Source organism: Doryrhamphus excisus, linkage group LG6 (genome assembly GCF_037039965.1).
Source record: "Doryrhamphus excisus strain RoL-2023G ecotype Guam linkage group LG6, RoL_Dexc_Guam_v1.1, whole genome shotgun sequence".
Taxonomy (NCBI): Eukaryota; Metazoa; Chordata; class Actinopteri; order Syngnathiformes; family Syngnathidae; genus Doryrhamphus; species Doryrhamphus excisus.
The window spans coordinates 6,915,705-6,938,157 of record NC_136362.1 but is presented as its reverse complement, the minus strand read 5'-3'; the positions used below and the strand labels follow the sequence as shown (position 1 = coordinate 6,938,157).

The window sequence follows — 22,453 nt, the reverse complement described above, 5'->3', positions numbered from 1 at the left end:
TTTTTCAAAAGTCAGAATGTTAAGAAAAAAATTTTGTAATCTAACAATTAATTTTATGAGAAAATTAAAATTAGTAAAATTAGTTAGTGGCATTGTGGCTTAGTTATAAATTATCCGATAGCAAATATAATCTACAATAAATTGTGTGTATATTAATTAATTTCATTTGATGAAATTAATTTAATTTGCTTTATTGGCAATTTATTTCAATAAAAAATTAAATAAATAACATGTAAAATTATTACATTGAATTAACAAAGTATGGTAAGCATCCCTAGTTCTAGCTAGCTAGCACAAGTTAGCGTTAGCTGGCTAGCTGATGCTGTTTACACTACAGCGTACTACTTCACTTTCGCTCTAAACTCTTTAAATACATCATTTTATTGAGATTTTTTTTTTTAAATCAGGCGAGAAAGTGGACATTTAGATTCGGAGTGTGCCATTTATTTGTCCAAATACCAACCGTTTACAATTTCATTCGGACAAATTTGGCAAAATTTAAGCTAGCCGAAATGAGCAACGCAAATCCAGTAATTCTCATACAAAAAAACCATAGTGATAAATCACTGCTTTTACTTTGAAAACAAGAAGCCAACCAACTCGTAATATATCCTGCTTTACACCGTCCATTTTTTTCCGCGGTGACGTCACGTGGCGTTGCATCCTGGGTAATTTAAGTGTGAGTAGTAAGCTGATGATACATGCTCAACATTTCTGGCGAATGCAGTATGCATCCGGGGAACTTCTCGTATACTCAAAAATCGCATACTACCAGTGTAGACACACTGCATACTCAAATATTAGAGTAGTAGGTAAGTATGCGGTTTCGAACACAGCCATCATGTGTGTAATAGCGTCTTGTTTTTGTGTGTGTGCAGGCGGTGGAGACCAACCTGGCGTCCAAAGACAGTCACTGGGTGTTTGTTAACGAGGTACGTGGAATACTTCACTAATACTTCCATCAACAAATTGTACTCGGCGATTCTGTTGGCTGATCTTCCACACTGTGATGAAGGTCTTCCTGTTTTCTGTGCGTTCTAAAGATACACAAACAGATAAAAAGAGGGAGCTAAGAATACACTTAATGGGACAAATATCCTCCATTTACATATCATGTGACCTGCATATGAACCGAGCGACATTGTTATTATTATTGTTATTTACATTGTTATCGAAGAACTACATTGCTGGCATAGTGACACCCACGCCACACCACACCGGCTAGCTACTAGCCGGCTAGCGCTCACAATGCCTCAAGCCACTCGCGGAAGATAAAGCGTCCAAACCTTTTCCAGCGAGGTTTTTTTACTGGTGCGTGTTTTAGCGTAGCTAGCCATGAAGACCTCGTGTAAAGATGGTGTCGGCGCGTCTCTTTGAGGCGCTAATGAGGTGATGAGCTGACAACAAGCGAGGTTACTTCAGCGGCGTATCGGGCAGCACATCCATCACGCTGCCGCCGCCCTGCTGTCACGGACAGGAAGAGGTCAACGCCTCTCTGACAAACTATTAATGAATGAACTCCACACGCGTCACAAATACATACCAGTATGTATTTATACACAACTATATTATACATATATATATATATATATGTTTTATATATGCGTTAAAGTCCTTCAAGCTCCTCTTCATCATGACGAGCGAGCCAAGCCAGGAGTTTCTGGGATCTGGGGTCGTTGATGAAGTCGTGGCGGTGATTTAAAGTGACAGCGCGTGTAGTTCATGTTACACACGTTACAACATCAATGTATGGATTTTCAGATAGCGGCTTCTTTTATAGAGCACTTAGTCACGCCGTGGACCATGACTGGAATCCATATTTACATTCCAATGGCCGTGCTCCAGCGGACAAAAGTATTGGTGCACGGACAGGAAGTGGAAAGTGAAGGAAACGCGACTGATTGATTGCATATTCAGCATAAAATAACGTAATGATAAAGCATCGTTCGTGTGTTAGTGGTGTCTTGATTTTTAAGCATCTTGTCAGGATTCTGCCAAGAAAGGCGGCCCGGATGCTCCATATTTATGGAATCATGTGATCACATGATTCCTGGTTGCAGTAGTGGTATGTTGAAAAGCATTGTTGTTTTCGCAAGAAGCTATTTATACATTTATGTATTTTTGTCTACTGAAGTTCAAAGCTGTTTGTTCGACATGCCGTCGTTAAGCGTTATATGTTCAATCAAACACAACCAAAAAAATCACTTTCTCACGCAGGGCCATGTACGTAGGTTTGGATTATTTCCACAGTACCAAACAAAATCATCTTCCCCCTCAAAAAGCCTCAAACCCGTTTTAAATTCACAGCTCATGTGTGCAGTTGAAAAATAAGGCATATGATTTTTCTTATATAATGTCATAATCAGTGTTGTGGGCACGTTACTTTAAAAAAGTAATTAGTTAGAGTTACTAGTTACTTATCAAAAAAAGAATGACTCCACTTCAAAAGTAACTAGTTACCAGTAAAAGTAAGTATTTTTTGGGGGGACAGAATGTACATTTTACCTTTGACATCAACAAGGTTAATGTAGCGTCTGTACTTCCATTTGGCAAACGCTGTTTGGACTTGCTCTAAACACCCGCCCACACAAGTTCTCTGATTGGCCGAAGACGCAATCTTACTAAACCTTAGCCAATCCTCACTGCTTATGTGCGCTAAACACCCGCCCATTTAAGTTCTCTGATTGGCTGAAAACGCAATCTTACTAAATCTTAGCCAATCCTCACTGCTTATGTGCGCTAAACACCCGCCCATTTAAGTTCTCTGATTGGCTGAAAACGCAATCTTACTAAATCTTAGCCAATCCTCACTGCTTATGTGCGCTAAACACCCGCCCACCCAAGTTCTCTGATTGGCCGAAGACGCAATCTTACTAAACCTTAGCCAATCATCACTGCTTATGTGCTGTAAACACCCGCCCATCCAAGTTCTCTGATTGGCCGTAGACGCAACCTTACTAAACCTTAGCCAATCCTCATTGCTTATTTGGTTATCTCACCTCCTCCCTTGTTACTCTGCAACACTGTCACACTCTCACTGCACTGCAGATTAGTTATGAAGTCGGTGATATATTTTTAGGCGGCTTCAGTAACGTTCAGTAACGGGGTGTCCAAAATGGTAACGGCGTTATGCTAAGAGTAATTAGTTAGATTACCCGTTACTGAAAAAAGTAAAAGTAACGGCGTTACTATGACACTGGTCATAACATATAATATATTTAATAATATATCAAATATATTTTTTGAGTGTGGGAGTAGGGGGTACATGACTTCCAGTCTGAAGGGGTACGTGACGGGAAAGTTTTTGGGCCACTATCTGGTGTGTGTGTGTGTGTGTTTGTTTTGTGTTTGTGTAAAAAGCCGACGTCCTCCACAGGAAATCAGCGACGCAGAGATCCTGGATCTGACCCACAGCGCGCTGGGCCGCATGACGGTCATCAGGCAGATCTTCCCGCTGTGGAAGGACAGCGGCGCTCGCTGTCTGCGACACAACCACCGCATCTCGTCGCTGCTGTGCGACCCTCAGGAGGGATACCTGCAGAACCTGGAGGTAAAGATAGCATCTTTGTGTCTCGGAAAGATATCCTCGTCCGTGTAAGAGCACAAATCAGTCATCCGCATCCATAAATTCATGAGCGCGTCCCCAGAGGCCGCCGCCCACACTCGGAAGCCGGCGGAATATGCTGAACAATAAACACAAAACAACTCCAAACCAAACCTGATGTTCTGGAACACCTCGCCACCAGCAGAGCTAGACCTGCAGGAAGTCTTGGAACTTGTGTAATCCTGTCTGGTCCTGATCCTGGTCCTAGGCATGCCAGGGCCCAAAACCACGGCCCCCCCGAGGTTTCTGGCACGGTAACCATTGGTCCAGCCTAAAATGATATTTTAATTCAAACTATAAAACGTAATAACACAGAATGCTGTCAACCAGGAGCCCCCTCTGGAAACATGAAATATTTGTGTATTAATGTGTGTATTAATGTGTATTAATAATTCATGTAAGTGTGTACATAATCAGGAAGCGCCTTAACTACGGAACTACGGAACATTGTAAACCCCGGAAAGTCTTAACAATTTATGGTAGTGTAAACATAATCAAAAAACGTCATAACCAGGAGTATACGTATGTATGCAAATATTCAAACTACAAAACATCGTAAACCGTAAACTGTGCTAATGATTTACGTGCGTGTATAATCACAAACGTCATAACCATGTGACTTCGATACGTCGTAAATCAAGTTAAGCCTGAATCATTTACGGAATCAGGAAACGACCGGGGACCCCTGTATTAATAATTTATGGGCGTAATCAGGAAAGGTCATAACGACAAAATGTCGCTAACCGAGAACCACCTTTATTACGAAATCGTGGGAGTGTATGTATGTAACCCGTATGTAACTACGAAACGTTGTAAAACAGGGACCATCTGTATTAATAATGTATGGGAGTGGGTGCGTAATCATAAACAGGGGTGTATTTAGTCATTTGGGGGCCCCAAATGGGGGGCCACATGGGGGTCTATTTTAAATTTGTACAAAGTATGAGTATGTCATTTAGGCCGGATTTTTACTGCTTTTGAAATCAGTTCCAGTTATCCGTCAACTTAAGTTGCTAGTTACATAGCCCCCCCCCCCCCCACCCCCCCCCAATAAAAAAAAGCATCGCCCTCAGCTTCGTGTTGACATTTGTTGTGCCAAGGACACTAGAGTTGTTGAATGGAACAGCAGAATACCCATGGAGCAGAAAGTCCGCCATGATGGTGAGCAAGGGAGGTAGGCGGGGCTAAGCCAACAATAGTGAACAATGTATTCACCAGAATAGTTCGAGGCTGTTATTTACTCAACACAGAAGTGACCTTTTAACCCCGCCCCCTCCGCCCCACGCAGGTGTCCAACCTCTACCTGTACGACAGCGTGCTGATGCTGGCCAACGCCTTCTACAGGAAGCTGGAGGACAGGAAGTGGCACAGCATGGCCAGCCTCAACTGCATCAGGAAGTCCACCAAGCCCTGGAACGGAGGCTGGTCCATGCTGGAGACCATCCAGAAGGTAGGCCACTTCCTGCGTTTGTGTTTAGAAAGCTGTCAAAGCGTGGAAAAGCGAAGGTACGAATCCAGCAAGGCAGACGGGAAGTTGAACTCTAATAAAAGCTCTTTGACTTTACAGCCGCCTGCGTTTTATTGCTTCCTTCAGCAGTTATGAAGCTAATGTTTCCGCTCTGCAGTAAATTGTCTTCATGCAGGTTCGCCTAACCTCGCCGAGGTTTGCTTCCATTTTTTTCAGGACGCTAATCATTAGCTCCGGAGAACATTAGACGTGAACATTTATTATGCGAATGATTGCTTAAACCGCCGCTGCAGATGTCTGTTTAATGATGTTAAATGATTAAAGTTGAGTAAAATTGTGTTTTTTTTAGCCCAACCTGTTTTTTTTGGGGGGGGGGGGGTGTTTTTGCTAGTAAATGAAAAAGAGCTAGCATCTATCAGCGCTTTGCTATGACGACTGACTGGAGGCAATCGGAAGCCAAACATTTGCTAGCATTTATTTCCCAGCGCTGACAGCCGCCGCGACCTTTGCCGCTGACAGAGGAAGGTTTTTTTAGTTTGCCGCTGACGCGCTGTCGTACGCGTTGCTACATGAGCTAATGGAAGGCGTGAAATGTCATTTCATCCGTGGCCTTTCAGCTAAACAACGCTCGCTGCCGGCTGCAAAATCACCAAGCTAATACCTTCGGCGTTTCAAAGTGTTGATCAGTGAAGGAGGTTGCGTTTGATGTCTGATGTTGGCGCGACAATCGGTGCCATTTACATCCACGTCCATGACAACACAACTGAAAGCAAAATTCATACATTCATTCATTTTCTACCGCTTTTCCTCACAAGGGGGAGGGGCTAACGTCATTGCAGCACCCCATTGAATGCGTTACAGTATGGAGGTTTTTTTAAAATTCATATTGGTACATGTTTGTATATTTGAGTGTGAAGTTGCTGTATGATGACTTTAGTGACTGTTATATTGTTATATACACACAGAGACAAACAACCATTCACACTCTCATTCATACCTATGGACAATTTGGAGTCGCCAATTAACCTAGCATGTTTTTGGAATGTGGGAGGAAGTGAGAGTCCCCGGAGAAAACCCACGCGTCCACAGTGCAGACAACAGCGTCGTAAATACATCTGCATCTTATACTTTTGATGACGTGTGTCTTTATTTGAGGAGCCCAGAGAGGGGCTAACGTCATTGCAGCACCCCATTGAATGCGTTACAGTATGGGGGTTTTGTAAAATTCATATTGGTACATGTTTGTATATTTGAGTGTGAAGTTGCTGTATGATGACTTAAGTGACTGTTATATTGTTATATACACATAGAGACAAACAACCATTCACACTCTCATTCATACCTATGGACAATTTGGAGTCGCCTATTAACCTAGCATGTTTTTGGAATGTGGGAGGAAGTGAGAGTCCCCGGAGAAAACCCACGCGTCCACCGTGCAGACAACAGCGTCGTAAATACATCTGCATCTTATACTTTTGATGACGTGTGTCTTTATTTGAGGAGCCCAGAGAGGGGCTAACGTCATTGCAGCACCCTATTGAATGCGTTACAGTATGGAGGTTTTTTTAAAATTCATATTGGTACATGTTTGTATACTTGAGTGTGAAGTTGCTGTATGACGACTTTAGTGACTGTTATATTGTTACATACACATAGAGACAAACAACCATTCACACTCTCATTCATACCTATGGACAATAAGTGGTTGGGCCCCCCTCAGCAGCAACAACTGCAATCAAGCGTTTGTGATAACTAGACGGAAGAAGTCATGCTTCCATTTATCACAGCAAGGACTCCTGCAAACCACAGTGAGAGCCATTATCCACAATTGTCGAAAACAGCGGCAAACCTTTCTAGGAGTGGCTGGCCAACCAAAATGACACCAAGCACTCGGCGACCACTCATTCAAGAGGTCACAAAAGACCCCACAACAACATCCAAAGAACTGCAGGCCTCACTTAAAGGGGAACTGCACTTTTTGGGTAATCTTCCCCATCATTCCCAATCCTTACGTGAAACATGGCACATATTTATTTCCCTTTTTTGTACATTCTAGTGCTAAGAAACGAGTTAATATGAGCTAGCTTACAACGGACATGGCGGGAAATACCTATTTTGATATTAAAGCCCTTTCAAAAAAACGGTAGCAGCTTACATGAAACATTATATTTATCTAACACGGTGGTCGAGTGGTTAGCGCGCTGACCTCACAGCTCGGAGACCCGAGTTCAATCCCAATCTGTGTGGAGTTTGCATGTTCTCCCCGTGCATGCGTGGGTTTTCTCCGGGTACTCCGGTTTCCTCCCACATTCCAAAAACATGCTAGGTTAATTGTTGACTCCAAATTGTCCATAGGTATGAATGAGAGTGTGAATGGTTGTTTGTCTATATGTGCCCTGTGATTGGCTGGCCACCATGAGACAGGAAGTGAAAATCTCAGCACCATCCTGTTACTTTTTTTTATGTTTATTTGTGAAATATGTTTTTTGTTGTCTTGGTTTGAAATCGAAGGAAAAAGGAATCGAAGTTGGATTTGACTTTGAGCGAAAAACCGGTTCACGTTTGTCACGTCTCCAGGGCAACATCACGGGTCTGACGGGGACCATGGACTTTAAGGACAGTGGCGCCAACTCTCACGTCCACTTCGAGATCCTCGGCTCCAGTTACAGCGAGACCTTCGGCAAGGACTTCAAGAGGGTGAGTTCACGCCTTTTTTTTTTTTCCCCTCCTCTAACGTGTGACATAAACACCTTGTTGGTGTTCTATCGACGTGCCGCTATGGTGGCACCACCCACTAGTGGGCTGGCATGCTCACTGCGGCCCGCAGCCTTCCTGCTGGCTTTATTATATACGTACATACGTGTCACCGACCCGCACATGCATTCCTAATAACCGCTGCAATCATCACTGTATTATCCACACACACACACACACACACACACAGTAATTCTGCAGTATGAAGATTTAATCATGTGGGCGCTCGCTCTGCATTATGAGTCTCCCTGTAGTTAATAATGGCCATACTAAGACTAAGAACACCCCCCCCACACACACACACACCCATACAGACCGATATGTGTGTGTGTGTAATGAAGCCCCCCTTAAGCTATTATCCCACTCATATACATAGAAAAAAGTATGAAGACGTATTATTGTTATTAGCACAGGCAGCTTCCTGTTTACACACACACACACACACACTGTATAGTGACACACACACATTTACATTATATTATTGCTTTTGTTGATGGTATAATATATCATGATAATATAGTCATTGATATAAATGTATTGTGATATTTACCAATATAAATGATTTATATATATGAAATAGTCGTCCCTAGCCGCCTGGCACTTCGACTTTCACGGCTTCACGTCACACGTTTTCTAAAATCTGTCATCATCTTTCACGGTTGAATAGAAGCTATTTTTAGTATTTTTTTAAAATACATATTTAATCAAATTGTATGTACTTTTCTGCCTAAATGAAGCATTTCCGAGCATAAGGAATGCTAAATGAAGGAAAATACAAATATAAGGCATTCAGGAAACACATTCAAAGATGCGATATGTTTTATGTCTTTTCATTTGGGTTTATATGTCTTATTTTCTCTTATTATGTTTAATATATCTGGTAACAGGAGTGTAAAGGTGACTATAGGGGTGTTATTTCATGTCGTGAGGGCTCTAATAATGTTAAGAACAACATCCTAAACAGGTTTTCTATGTCTTATATGTCTTATTTTCTCTTATTGTGTGTAATATATCTGTTAACAGGAGTGTAAAGGTGACTGTAGGGGTGTTATTTCATGTCGAGGGGGCTCTAATACTGTTAAGAACCACATCCTAAACAGGTTTTCTATGTCTTATATGTCTTATTTTCTCTTATTATGTGTAATATGTCTGGTAACAGGAGTGTAAAGGTGACTATAGGGGTGTTATTTCATGTCGAGGGGGCTCTAATACTGTTAAGAACCACATTTAAAAGTTCCTAAACAGGTTTTCTATATCTTATATGTCTTATTTTCTCTTATTATGTGTAATATGTCTGGTAACAGGAGTGTAAAGGTGACTATAGGAGTGTTATTTCATGTCGAGAGATCTCTAATAATGTTGAGAACCACATTTAAAAGGTCCTAAACAGGTTTTCTATGTTTTTTATGTTTTATTTTCTCTTATTATGTGTAATATATCTGGTAATAGGAGTGTAAAGGTGACTATAAGGGTGTTATTTCATGTCGCGAGATCTCTAATAATGTTAAGAACCACATTTAAAAGGTCCTAAACAGGTTTTTTATGTCTTATTTTCTCTTATTATGTGTAATATATCTAGTAATAGGAGTGTAAAGGTGACTGTAGGGGTGTTATTTCATGTCGAGAGATCTCTAATAATGTTAAGAAGCACATTTATAAGGTCATAAACAGGTTTTCTATGTCTTATATGTCTTATTTTCTCTTATTATGTGTAATATATCTGCTAACAGGAGTGTAAAGGTGACTATGGGGTGTAATATGTCGAGAGGGCTCTAATAATGTTAAGAACCACATTTAAAAGGTCCTAAACAGGTGACTGTAGGGGTGTTATTTCATGTCTAGAGGGCTCTAATGTAAAAAAAAAAACAATTTAGAGGTTCATAAACAGGTTTTCCACCCTCTAACTACTAAAACATTCCATTTATAAATAAGGAATCTGCGTAAATTCAGTTATCCCAATTGGGTTTGGAACCAGTTCACCGTTATAAATGAGGGATGTATTGCTCATTAGTCAAGTCATAACAAGAAGACGGCGCTATGCTCGGGCTGTTTTAGGGCATCTCTACATGAAGGCAGCGTCACTGAGAAGGATGGGACTGGAATGTTCATCCCCGTTAGCGTGAAGCCCACATCAAGTTAAAAGATGGAGAACCAGACACGAGCTGAGCATCTTTAGATGTTTATGTGGCGTCCCCTCCCTCCTCCATCCTCCCCGTGCACACTTTATGCAATCGAAACGTTCCCGAATCCAACCCCCTCTCCTCTCCCCCCACATCACACCTGATGGAGATTGAAAAGTTATTTCCTGGTTTCCTGCGTGTTGCTCCTTCAGCCCTCCCCCGTGTGTTATCTCATCTATCTGACGCCTGATGCAGCTTGGTGTCACTAAATCGACCCCCCCGCCACCAAAGCAGGTATTTTGTCCACTGGCTGAGTGTGTGTCGGAAGACATGACGCTTCCTCGCCTACAGTCCTCACGGGAAGTTTCAGCCAATTGCTGTTTTCAATCTGATGGAGGCCGCCGCTGTCCCCACCCCGGGAGAACAACATGGAGACGAGATTCTCTCTGACTTCTAATGAGGACCACATTGAAGATGTCGATACGACGCCCGGGGGCTCGGCGAGAAAGAACATTTAGCCTTGCAATTATCATCAAACAAGAAGAACAATGAGATGTTAAATAAATCATCTGGACTGGAACAACCCCCATACTATACCCCTGTACCCCTATACCCTTATACCCCAATACCCATGTACCCCTATACTTATGTTTACACTCCTGTTGACAAATATAGTTGACCTATTCAGAGAAAATAAGCCTTGTAAGACACATAAACCTGTTCATGACCTTACAAACATAGTTTTAACATTATTAGAGACCTCTAGACATGAAATAACACCCCTATAGTAAACATAATAAGAGAAAATAAGACCCTTAAGACATAATATAGACTCCCACATATCAGCATTGTTGTTCCTGTCTTACTTTGTGTTCTGTACAGTACTTCCTGTGGGGGCTAGTATAGTATAGAATACTCCATAGCATCGCAACCCAACACGTCTTTGAATGCATCTTCTTATACAGTCCTTCCCCGCCACTTTGTGGTTCCAATTTTGTTGCTTCACTCTATCACGGGTTTTCAAAATAAAATCATCAGAGTGAAAACATCTGCATATTTAATACAATTTTACGTATTCTTGGCCTAAATAAGGGGTCGGCAACCTTTACTATCACCATCACACATCTGCATTCACGGCCTCACAGAAGGTCAGCTAAAAATTGGAAGTATAAAGCATGATGTAGTATTCTACGCTGGTCACTAGGAGTCAGTATTGTTACATTGATGTGACAATAGCCACGGCAGGAAGTACGCTGTCCAGACAAAAACAGTGGCGGTTCTGCAATTGCCAGCTAGAACCGCCACTGTGCGTTTCCTCTTACATTTACTATATTGGGTCCTAGGAAGGTAAAACTATAGGGGTGTTATTTCATATCTAGGGGCTCTAGTAATGTTAAAAAAAAATATTTAGAGTTTTAAACAGGACTTGTATGCTCTAATGGCGAAAATATTCCATCCATAAATAAGAAATCCTACTTGAAGTTGATGATGACAGTCAAGTGTGCAGCCAACTAAGCATGATAAACAAGGGATTACTTTATTTGCATTTTTGTTTATTTAGCCATTTCCATGCTTGGAAAAACATCACATTTGCTTAAATGTGCATATTTGTTGACTAATAAGAAGCGGTTGTGTAGTAGTAGTGGTTGTAGTACAACACCATGGCTTACAAAGTATCATGTCGGGTCTGATGCGTTAGCGTGCAAGCTCACAAAGAAGGTATTTTTCTAGAAAGTAGTGAGTCATGGCGGGAAGAGAAACAACAAGAAGTGACGACTTTGTGTCGTGTTGCTGCTTTTCAGCAGAGAAAATAATATAAAAGTGTTTTCTAATGAAGCAGTTTGCCCCCCCCACCCCTCCCACAGCGAAATCCATCTCATCTCCCGGTCCGTCCCCCGTGTGCCGCAGAAGCTCTGAAGAGCTTTGCATCTATTTAGCCCGGGTGGGAAACGACTGTCCGTAATGGGGACGCCGCATTGTCTCTGGCCCCTCTCGAATGAATCCATTAGCGACGTCGGAGAATGAAAATGAGCCTCGGGCGCCGCTAATTTCAACTCCCCGAGGTAATCTGAGGTGGTTCACAACAATTTGGGCCTTCGGAAAGTCAAAGCTTGCTCGTCTCTGTGAATAATAATCATAAGACGCAGCCTTCCCGTCCAATCAGAGACGTCCAATTAGGCTCAGCGACGGCGAGGCCTTGTTAGCTGAGAGGCATCATCACGTCATGTGATCACGGCGCTCCAAGGTGAGAAGTGCAGGAAAACGCTGGCATTTGGCATGGCGTCCACAGGAGAGGAACTCCATGCCGCCCTAGCCTTTTGGGATGTCAGGGGCAAGGGGAAAAAAAAGAGGCCTGACATTTGAGCAAAAGCGGAGAAGCGAGGAGGAGGAGGAGGAGGAATAATGCATGAGCGGCGCGGCGGTGAGCGCTCTGCAGATTTATTTCTCGTGTTCGAGCTCCGTGGGGAAGAGAGCGGAACGTCGGGACACGAGTTATGAGGACGTTTATCTGATGACGTTTATTTATTGACTGCTTCTGAATGGGAAAGCAGCAGGAGAATGAAACTCTTTATGCCTTCAAACGCATTAAAACACTTGCAGTGCACGCCAACGCCACTTGTGGCGCTGTTACGCGTATTGCTGTATTGCTGAGCAGCATGAAGGCTATTCTACTCTGCTGTTCTGGACTAGCTGGAACCTCAGCATGTTTTTCAGTTATGGTTGAAAATTTTGCCTCAGTTTGTGTCCATTTTCCAGTTAGGATGCAATATGGCACTCGTCTTACTAAAAATATATGTTTTATATTTTGTTTTTTATAATCCCACACATATATTTAGGTAGAATATCAATATACCATATGTATATATATCCCGATATTTCTTCCAAAGTGAGTTTAGATTACGGTGTGAAAGTGGTTAACATGTTGGCCACAGGAGATATGGGTTCGATTCCCCAATTAAAAAAAAATAACCATAATACCATAACCATAAATAACCATAATAACCCAATAATAACCCAAAATGGAGCCAAAGAAAGTTGTACAAGTGTGAGTATATATTCTACACAACCTGTAAGAAATATACACATCTAATGAGCTGAATGTACACAATTTTGGGCTATTTTACTGCCGTGATCCAAAAAAAAAAAAAGCGCATCAGCAAGCACAACTCTGGTTGACTATCTATTTAGCTCCCTGCGTCATATAATAGTCGGGAACAATGGCGACTGGCGCCTCATCCAGATGGCTGTTATAGATATGAGAGCTTAATAACGCCATATTTCACAGCTGGTAATATTTGAAACGAATACATTCATTTGAATTCTTCTTACAGGAAAACAACATATTTGCGATTTTTTTGGTAAAACTCGTCAATTCAGGCTTTTTTGTAATAAAAATAAAACCTTCGCTTTTATCACAAGTGATCTGAAATCGGAGAACGTCAACATTAAGCTGTCAGGAGGGGGTGGAGCCATCCTCGTGTCTAAAGTAGACATTTTTACAGGCGTCTCATTGACCCGCGTTCATTTATTCCAGAGGTCTCAAACACGCGGCCCGCGGGCCAAATGTGGGACACTAGTTTGAGGCCCCCCGCCTTGATATGAAAGTTTAATGTCAGTGCGGCCCGCGCAAGTTTGAAAAAATTATTACGTTTGATTAATGTTCATGTTAAAGGTTAAATAACTGTTAATAGTTATCCTCCCTATCCGTGTGGAAGTGGTACATTTTTGGCTATTTAAGTTTAAAGGAAATAACTTGAACAGGGCTCTAATAATGCTTTGTTAATTTTAATCTGAAAAAAATCATTTGTCTACCCACCAACTATATGTGGTTTCTTAAGTTTTTATTATTTGCCGTTTTATTATTATTATTATTATTATTATTATTATTATTATTATTATTATTATTATTATTATTTATTTATTACTGATTGATTGATTTTCTTTATTCTTGATTTGTTTATTTATTTTTCATCTTATTTTGTACAGAAAAATAAAAATTAAGATATTTGAGAACAGTGGAATGTTTTATCAGAACTTTTATTGTAGAAAATCGGAACCAAAGCACTGAAAAAGTTTGTATATTTTTCTGTTTATTTTTCAATTTTTTTTTGTAAAACCTGATGCGGCCCAGCCTTGCCCAGACCGTAGCTCCAGTGGCCCCCAGGTAAATTGAGCTTGAGACCCCTGATTTATTCTATTAGGGCGTGGTCTCGTTTGGGTGTTTTCAGAAACTGTTGGGTGTTTGGGTCTTGAATGTCTTTGTTTGCTCTCCTTCTAATTACTGCCAGCCAAGATGTGATCATTACGGGTGACGCCATGTTTGCGCCCCGTCTTAATGAAGGCTGTCACATGGGCGAGCGAGCGGCATGGTGGCCATTAAGGAACAATAAGACAAGCGTCGGCGTCGCGCTATTGCGACTTTATCACGCCGGCTAATTAACGCGTCCTGTCACGTTGTTTGTTAGCCGCCACCGCTAATGTGCACTTTGTTGTTTTATTCATCTGCTGCTGAGATGGCGAGTAATCATAATTCAACGTGCACCAGCTCTAATCTGATGCAGGCTTATCGAAGCCACGGATAGCCGTCGAGGAGGGAGGGGGTCATTTAGCACGTCTCCATGGCGACCGGGATGCTTTCTATCAGGCTGACACACACAATCAAGCATGAATGCGCCCGCAGGTCCATTGTGTGAACGGCCGGCTCGCCTGGTGACAGGAAGCAGCTGCCCGCAATCAAAAGCACATTGTGGCTGTGGACTCTGTGGTCACACTCGCGTCGCCTCGCCCATCAGAACCGCTCCGCCCGGACTCCGCTGGCGTGCACGACTCTCACCGCAAACACGCACCAACACAAAGTTTTCTTTCTGGAAGCTTTTAGCTCCTCTTCCCGGTCAACCTGAACGAGCTGTGTTTTTTTTAGAACGGTAAAAAAACGTAACAACACGACCTTATGTACGCCTTTCAGACAAATGGCCGCTCTTAATTATGCCATACATGAGGTCTTGATGACCCTCTTAGACTGACGTTTGGGGGTGTTGAGCTAATGAGGTCATTATGATGGTCTACTCTGCCATGAGTACTTTTACCCTTAAGAAGCCAAAAAAAACACTTTAAATGTGCTATGATAGCATTTTGGGGTTGTTGTCATGTGACCGTCATGTGACTATCCCAGGACATGAGGCTTCCCCAAAATAGCGAAGCTGCTAGTTCATTTCCGACAGCTTACTTTTCACCATTAAAAGCTTATTTGAACAAAAACTAATGAATTCATTGGGGGCCAAAAATTACAAATTGACTTAGCCTGTATGAACATACGTCCACGTTTACTGAGTGAAGGCGTAATATGTCCGACATTAATTCACCTTTCCCGGACGAGAGCGCTCTGCTTCAGGTTCAATATTTTTCTCTTGCTGGGAATCACCAACTCCAACCACTTCAGCCTGAGCTTGCCTCGTAGAAAGATGAAAGATTTCCTTGGAGCCTTAGCAAACAACCATAAACCATGAAGCTATCTGGCCTACAGTGCATGCCCATATAAGGAAGCCCAGCTCCTGGTGACATCACAGGAAGCCAGTGTCTCCGAGCCAATCTAAACATCTTTCATGGCTCACAAACCTCATTATCTGAAACTTTGGCATGGTTTAACACAAAAATACAACATTCTATCTACATTTGTAGGTCAGAAAAAAAAGCATAATAGGTCCGCTTTAACCCATAAGAAACCTTGGTGACGTCTGTAACTCCAAATGGCGGCCAGTCAGGTATGCTAGAATGCTCATTTCCTTTTTTGCTATTAAAGCTTATTTTAAGTCCGTTCGACGTTTTAATGGGGTGTCAGAGATGACAATTCAACTCTTATTTAACAATTTCACAGAACACAAGCTACAGATGCCAGCTATCTTTTAGCTTTTGCTATTTTGCTATCCCCAAAATGGCTGCCTTTCAGGTAAGCTAGCTCATTTCCAAAACTGTTTTTTTAACAAGAAACTTCATTTTGAATTCAGTAACACTTCCACTGTGTGTCAAATACTTCTTACTATATTTCTTCTATGAATTATGAATTCATAAATAAGTTCCAGAAGCCAGCTAGCTTCTAGTTAGCTAGCTAGCTAGCTAGTTTCAGGTCAGCTAGGTCATTTCCAAACACATTTTTTTTGCCCCAAAAAGCTGATTTATCATAAAAAATTTTTACAATAGTAAGGCTTCAATAGTAAAATGTCAAATGTTTATTATATTTCTTCAATGAATTAAATAAAACAAGCATTAGAAGCCAGCGGCCACTACAGACCCCCCCCCTCACTTCCACTGTGTGTCAAATACTTCTTATTATATTTCTTCTATGAATTATGAATTCATAAATAAGTTCCGGAAACCAGCTAGCTTCTAGTTAGCTAGCTATCTAGCAAGTTTCAGGTCAGCTAGGTCATTTCCAAACACATTTTTCAATAGTCAAATGTCAAATGTTTATTATATTTCTTCAATGAATTAAATAAAACAAGCATTAGAAGTCAGCGGCCACTACAGACCCCCCCCCCACACTTCCACTGTGTGTCAAATACTTCTTACTATATTTCTTCTATGAATTATGAATTCATAAATAAGTTCCGGAAGCCAGCTAGCTTCTAGCTAGCTAGCTAGCGAGTTTCAGGTCAGCTAGGTCATTTCCAAAAACATTTTTTTGCCCCAAAAAGCTGATTTATCATAATTTTTTTTACAATAGTAAGGCTTCAATAGTCAAATGTTTATTATATTTCTTCAATGAATTAAATAAAACAAGCATTAGAAGCCAGCGGCCACTACAGACCCCCCCCCAACCCCCCTTCCCACCTACTCATCCATGAACACTTCAGACTACTTAACCCCCACGAGGACCTCGGGCCTGACGGTGTCTCGACCTCCATCCCGAGACCCTGCATACGGACGTCCCTGGAGTCATCCCGTGTGTCAGCCTGCTTTAAATCCTCCGTCATTGTTCCTGTCCCCAAGACGCCACGGCTCATAGGACTTAATGACTACTACTTCTGGAATCATGAAGTCTTTAGAGCGCCTTGTCCTCCCTCGCTTTAAGACCATCACCCGCCCCCGGACCCGCTGCAGGTCTGTAGACGACATAGATACAGATCCTGCAGCATCTGGACTCCCCAGGAACCTACTTTAGGGACCGTTAGGTAGGTTTGTGGACTTCAGCTCCACCTTCAACTCTACACTCCCTGATCCAGAACAAGCCCGGACACTGGATCTATGAACACTGGATCCCTCCACGGCTGTGTACCCCCCCCCTTTTGGTCTTCTCCGACAATAATGAGTCTGCCAGCAATGGCGAAGTGGACCAGCTGGCGTTTTGTTGCAGCCGCAACAATCTGGAACTGAACAGCCAGAATAGAGTTGAGATGATTGTAGACTTCAAGATAGATTGACAGCTCGGGTTTTTAGCTTGTCTGCTAGTGATCCTGCTTTGATGTGTGCAGGGGCTCCCCAGTCGGGCCCCCCTACGCCCCCCATCATTTTACTGTAACCAGAAGTACAGTATCTCCGGCTTCTTATGGGTGAATGTTCCGATAAGCTTTGTGTGGTTGACATCCTGTCTCCTGGTCTTCTTTGCAGCTGGCGACGTGGGACGCGGTCACCGGTCTGAACGGGAGTCTGAAGGAGAGTCGCATTGAGAACGGCATGCAGGGGGTGACGGTCAAAGTGGTCACCTTGCTGGTACGACGACACCTTCTTACTCCTACTTGCTGACGTAAAAACTAGTTTAGAGGTTGGCCGTGTGAACGTACGAATACTGTACCGCTATCCTTTCAAGCTTTGTACTTTATACTCGTTTATACCGTTTATTTTGAACTTGGTATTTGTATTGTACATTTCCTGGCTACCTTTTGAGTGTCAAGTTGCTGCGTGATGACTTTAGCATTCTTTGAGTCAGACTGTTGCACTGAATAATGATCTCCTGCGATTTGGACATCTTGTTGGGAGTTCACCGATTCATTCAGTTCGCCGCTTCATCCCTGACTCACGAGGTTGCCGAGCCTGGAATTAGACCGCACCGCTGTAAAAACCGTATGGTTCAAAGTTTCAGAAAAGCACTTTTTTTTTCTCAAAACTGATAGTTGGTATGATTTTTTTACCCCAATAAAACATCTGATCAATACCAGTCTTAACCACTGAAAATACTTCAGAATGTAGCCAAAGTACTTGAATTGCTAGCATTACGAGACAAAGATGTACTCAAAAAAAATCGTAATAATATTATTTTCATTCATCTTAATCAGCTTCAGTCCTAATACTTTAATAAGCTAAACCACATTTCACACCAAAAACCGTTATAAAGAACTGGCTTACCTGTTACTGGAGACCAGTAACACCCGACCCCCATACGCCGGTCCACACGTGAGCCAAGTGAGACTGACTCCTCTTCCTCATCTTTTGAGAGGATGAGGAATCGATTGTGCGTCTGAGCCTCGGGTCTTGATGACTTTTCGAGATACAAACAGCCAAGCGGCTTCCCGCTGCGCCGCTGCAGCGAGACGCTCGTCAAACCAAGCGAGACTAATACCTTCGCCCCGCTCTCGGGAGACACCTCCAGCTTCCCCCCGCGCCACAGCGGATCTGCGCACCGCACACCCGCTCCGTATTAACTAGCGCCTTAATCCTCTCCAGCTCGGTCAGGTGTCACGCTCCACGCCGCGATGACCTCCAATCCAAAGGTTCCGCCTTCACGGCGTGGAAATCAAATAAATAGAAATAAAGTTGTGCTTGTCGCAGGAGGACCCGTTCGTCATGGTGGCTGAGAACATTCTGGGCCAGCCCAAGAGATACAAAGGTTTCTCCATCGACGTTCTGGACGCCCTCGCCAAGCTCCTGGGCTTCAAATACGAGATCTACCAGGTCGGTCTTGAACATGTGAAAGCTTGAGAGCTTTGAAATCGGAGTCATCTCCATCCTGACGGCCGCTTCCCACGTTTCTCCAGGTTCCCGACAGCAAGTATGGATCTCAGCTTCCCAACGGCTCCTGGAACGGGATGATCGGCGACCTCATCAACAAGGTAGAACATCAGCTCAGCAACCACGGCAAACCCTGATCTCTGATTGGCTGACGTGCCGCATGTGACCCTGCAGAGAGCCGACCTGGCGGTGTCGGCCATCACCATCACGCCGGAGCGGGAGAACGTGGTGGACTTCAGCAAGCGCTACCTGGACTACAGCGTGGGCATCCTGCTGAGGAAGCCCGAAGAGAAGATCAACATCTTCTCGCTCTTCGTGCCCTTCGACCTGGCCGTGTGGGCGTGCATCGCCGCCGCCATCCCCGTGGTGGGCGTGCTCATCTTCCTCCTCAACAGGCTGCAGGCGCTGCGCTCGTCCTCCGCGCGGAACGTGCCGCCGGGTCAGCCCGCCAACGGCGTGGGGTCCGGTTCCCTCCACAGCGCCATCTGGATCGTCTACGGCGCCTTCGTGCAGCAAGGTGAGAGACGTCCGCGGCGTTGATCCGCGTTGATCCTGTTGACGCGGGCGCTAATAGAGGAATGTTCCAGTTGGCCGCAGGAAGTGTCGCAGGAAGCAGGTGCTCAACATGTTGGCCTGAATTAGCGCAGTGTTGGATCACTGAGCTGCACCAGTCTGAAAAAAGTCATTAAGGACCAATTTGGAGCTCCGTTCAACGACCGCACACACACACACACACACACACACACACACGCACACACACACACACACACACACAGTGTCTGGCCCAGCAGGTTGCCTAGGAAACCTTTTAGGCCAAGCGGGGATTGTGATTGGACGCAGCCTTGCAGATTCCACGCTCGCTGTAGACGAGCGGCGCTCTCGTCCCGTGCTGCACGTGGCCTGTAGCCGAGGCGGCGCAGGTTTGATCCCCTCATCACATGTCCGTCTTGAATGGTGTAACAACAGTCCACGTGTGTGTGTGTGTGTGTGTGTGTGCAGGCGGGGACGGCGTGGCGGGCTCCGTGGCGCTGAGGATCGTCATGGGCAGCTGGTGGCTCTTCACGCTCATCGTGTGCTCGTCCTACACCGCCAACCTGGCGGCGTATCTCACCGTGTCCCGTATGGACCACGCCATACGGTAAACTCCTCACGCGTACGCACACACGTTCAACTTGTCAGTCATTCATGTCCCTGATGTCCTAAAGTCTCTCATTTGGTACAAAATACATGAAGGCCATAAAAAGGGGGGAAGACAAACTCAATAGAACTAAATAGAGACCACTTCATCCTCATTGGCTCACACAGGCACACGTACTGGTACTGGTACTGGTACTGGTACTGGTACTGGTACTGGAATGGGTATGGGTATGGGTATGGGTATGGGTATGGGTACGGGTATGAGTGCTGGTACTGGTACTGGTATGGGAGCCGGTACTGGTCTGGCACTGGTATGGGTACGGGTGCTGGTACTGGTGCTGGTACTGGTGCTGGTACTGGTACTGGAATGGGTATGGGTATGGGTATGGGTATGGGTATGGGTATGGGTATGGGTATGGGTATGGGTATGGGTATGGGTATGGGTATGGGTATGGGTACGGGTATGGGTGCAGGTACTGGTACTGGTATGGGTACTGGTACGGGAGCTGGTACTGGTCTGGTACTGGTACTGGCACTGGTATGGGTACGGGTGCTGGTACTGGTACTGGTATGGGTACGGGTATGGGTACGGGTGCTGGTACTGGTACTGGTACTGGTATGGGTATGGGTACTGGTACGGGAGCTGCTACGGGTACTGGTGCTGGTCTGGTACTGGTATGGGTACGGGTGCTGGTACTGGTAATGGCACGGGTACGGGTACTGGTACTGGTACTGGTACTGGTACTGGTACTGGTATGGGTACTGGTACGGGAGCTGCTACGGGTACTGGTACTGGTGCTGGTGCTGGTGCTGGTGCTGGTACTGGTCTGGTACTGGTATGGGTACTGGTACTGGTACTGGTACTGGTACTGGTACTAGTACTGGTATGGGTACGGGTGCTGGGACTGGTACTGGTACTGGTGCTGGTGCTGGTATGGGTACTGGTACTGGTACGGGTGCTGGTACTGGTGCTGGTATGGGTACGTCTTTTTAAACTTCATTACTTTTCTCATACAAGTACAACATTTTTGTCATAAACTACAACTTTTTTCATCCTGATTTGATTGATTAATCCTGATTTCCTTTCTTGTAATACTTTTTCAGTACTTCAATGCTTTTTTTTACTCATTAATTGCAGTATTTCCTCATAAGAAGGCATACTTTTTTAACTTACTTTTCTAAAAAATCCGATTGAGTGGAGATTTGCATAGGATGTGATCTGGTGAAGAGCATCAAGATGGTTATTAGCGAGTAGAACACGCTAATGGATGGACCCCATGCACCGCTAACGCCAAGCCAGCGCTTATCATGCATGTTTCTTTGCTAGCTGCACACGTTTGTTCATCTATTGACGTGTTAGCTAGCTTTAGCGATGAAGACTGGTGAAGATGGCCGCCCATGCAGACTCCAAGAAGATCAGCTGCTAAGACATAGTTGATGTCTTGCAGGTCCTTCCAGGACTTGGCGCGGCAGATGGACGTGGACTACGGCACGGTGAGGGACTCGGCTGTGTACGACTACTTCCGGAACAAAGGCACCAACCCCCTGGAGCAGGACGGCACCTACGCCGAGCTGTGGAGGAGCCTCAGCAAGAACAACGGCATGGACTACTGCGTGTCCAGCCCCTCAGAGGGAATACGCAAGGTGTGGCGCCCCCCCACACACACACACACAAATAGGTGTGGCGCTCCGGTCTGTGTTACCGTGGTTACAGCGTCACGTCGCTGCTGTGCAGGCCAAGAAGAGTCCCTTCGCCTTCCTGTGGGACATGGCGGTGCTGGAGTACGCCGCTCTGACGGACGACGACTGCACCATCACCGTGTCGGGTAGCGGCGTCAGCAGCAAAGGTTACGGCATCGCCATGCAGCACGGGAGCCCCTACAGGGACCTCTTCTCCCAAAAGTAAGTTCCCTGTATGTCACAGGGTCATTGAACGCATCACGTGTTGTATGTGGCATCATTTGGAACGACACGTGGATTCAAGTAAGAAACGTTAGAGCGGCCTCAGTCTTAGGACGGATATCTCGAATATCTCGAATATATCTGAAGTCATGATGGAATGGGGTGTCCAAAGTGCGGCCCTTGGCACGTTTAAAAAACAAGACAAGTAAAAAATAGCATAGAAAAAGCTGCCCCCTTCACTAAAATGTGTCAGGTCATCAAACACGTCAATATTAGTGAATAACAACACACCTGAAGGGCGGCACGGTGATCGAGTGGTTAGCGCTCAGACCTCACAGCTAGGAGACCAGGGTTCAATTCCACTGTCGGCCATCTCTGTGTGGAGTTTGCATGTTCTCCTCGTGCATGCGTGGGTTTTCTCCGGGTACTCCGGTTTCCTCCCACATTCCAAAAACATGCTAGGTTAATTATTCATTCATTCATTTTCTACTGCTTTTCCTCACAAGGGTCGTGGGGGGTGCTGGA

At 44.3% G+C, this 22,453-nt stretch overlaps 1 protein-coding gene across 3 annotated transcripts in view; it reads left to right on the top strand.

Annotated features, from left to right (window-relative positions):
- The window catches only part of LOC131124838 (glutamate receptor ionotropic, delta-1), a 116,518-nt gene that overhangs the window by 81,349 nt on the left and 12,716 nt on the right, over nt 1–22,453 (top strand). For all 3 annotated transcript variants that reach the window (XM_058065689.2, XM_058065691.2, XM_078791299.1), the window contains exons 5-15: nt 879–932; nt 3,377–3,550; nt 4,893–5,054; nt 7,650–7,769; nt 17,552–17,653; nt 18,710–18,832; nt 18,916–18,990; nt 19,064–19,406; nt 19,889–20,027; nt 21,475–21,670; nt 21,762–21,928. In XM_058065689.2, coding sequence (XP_057921672.2) covers nt 879–932; nt 3,377–3,550; nt 4,893–5,054; nt 7,650–7,769; nt 17,552–17,653; nt 18,710–18,832; nt 18,916–18,990; nt 19,064–19,406; nt 19,889–20,027; nt 21,475–21,670; nt 21,762–21,928 — 1,655 coding nt within the window. The remainder of the gene's footprint in view (nt 1–878; nt 933–3,376; nt 3,551–4,892; nt 5,055–7,649; nt 7,770–17,551; nt 17,654–18,709; nt 18,833–18,915; nt 18,991–19,063; nt 19,407–19,888; nt 20,028–21,474; nt 21,671–21,761; nt 21,929–22,453) is intronic.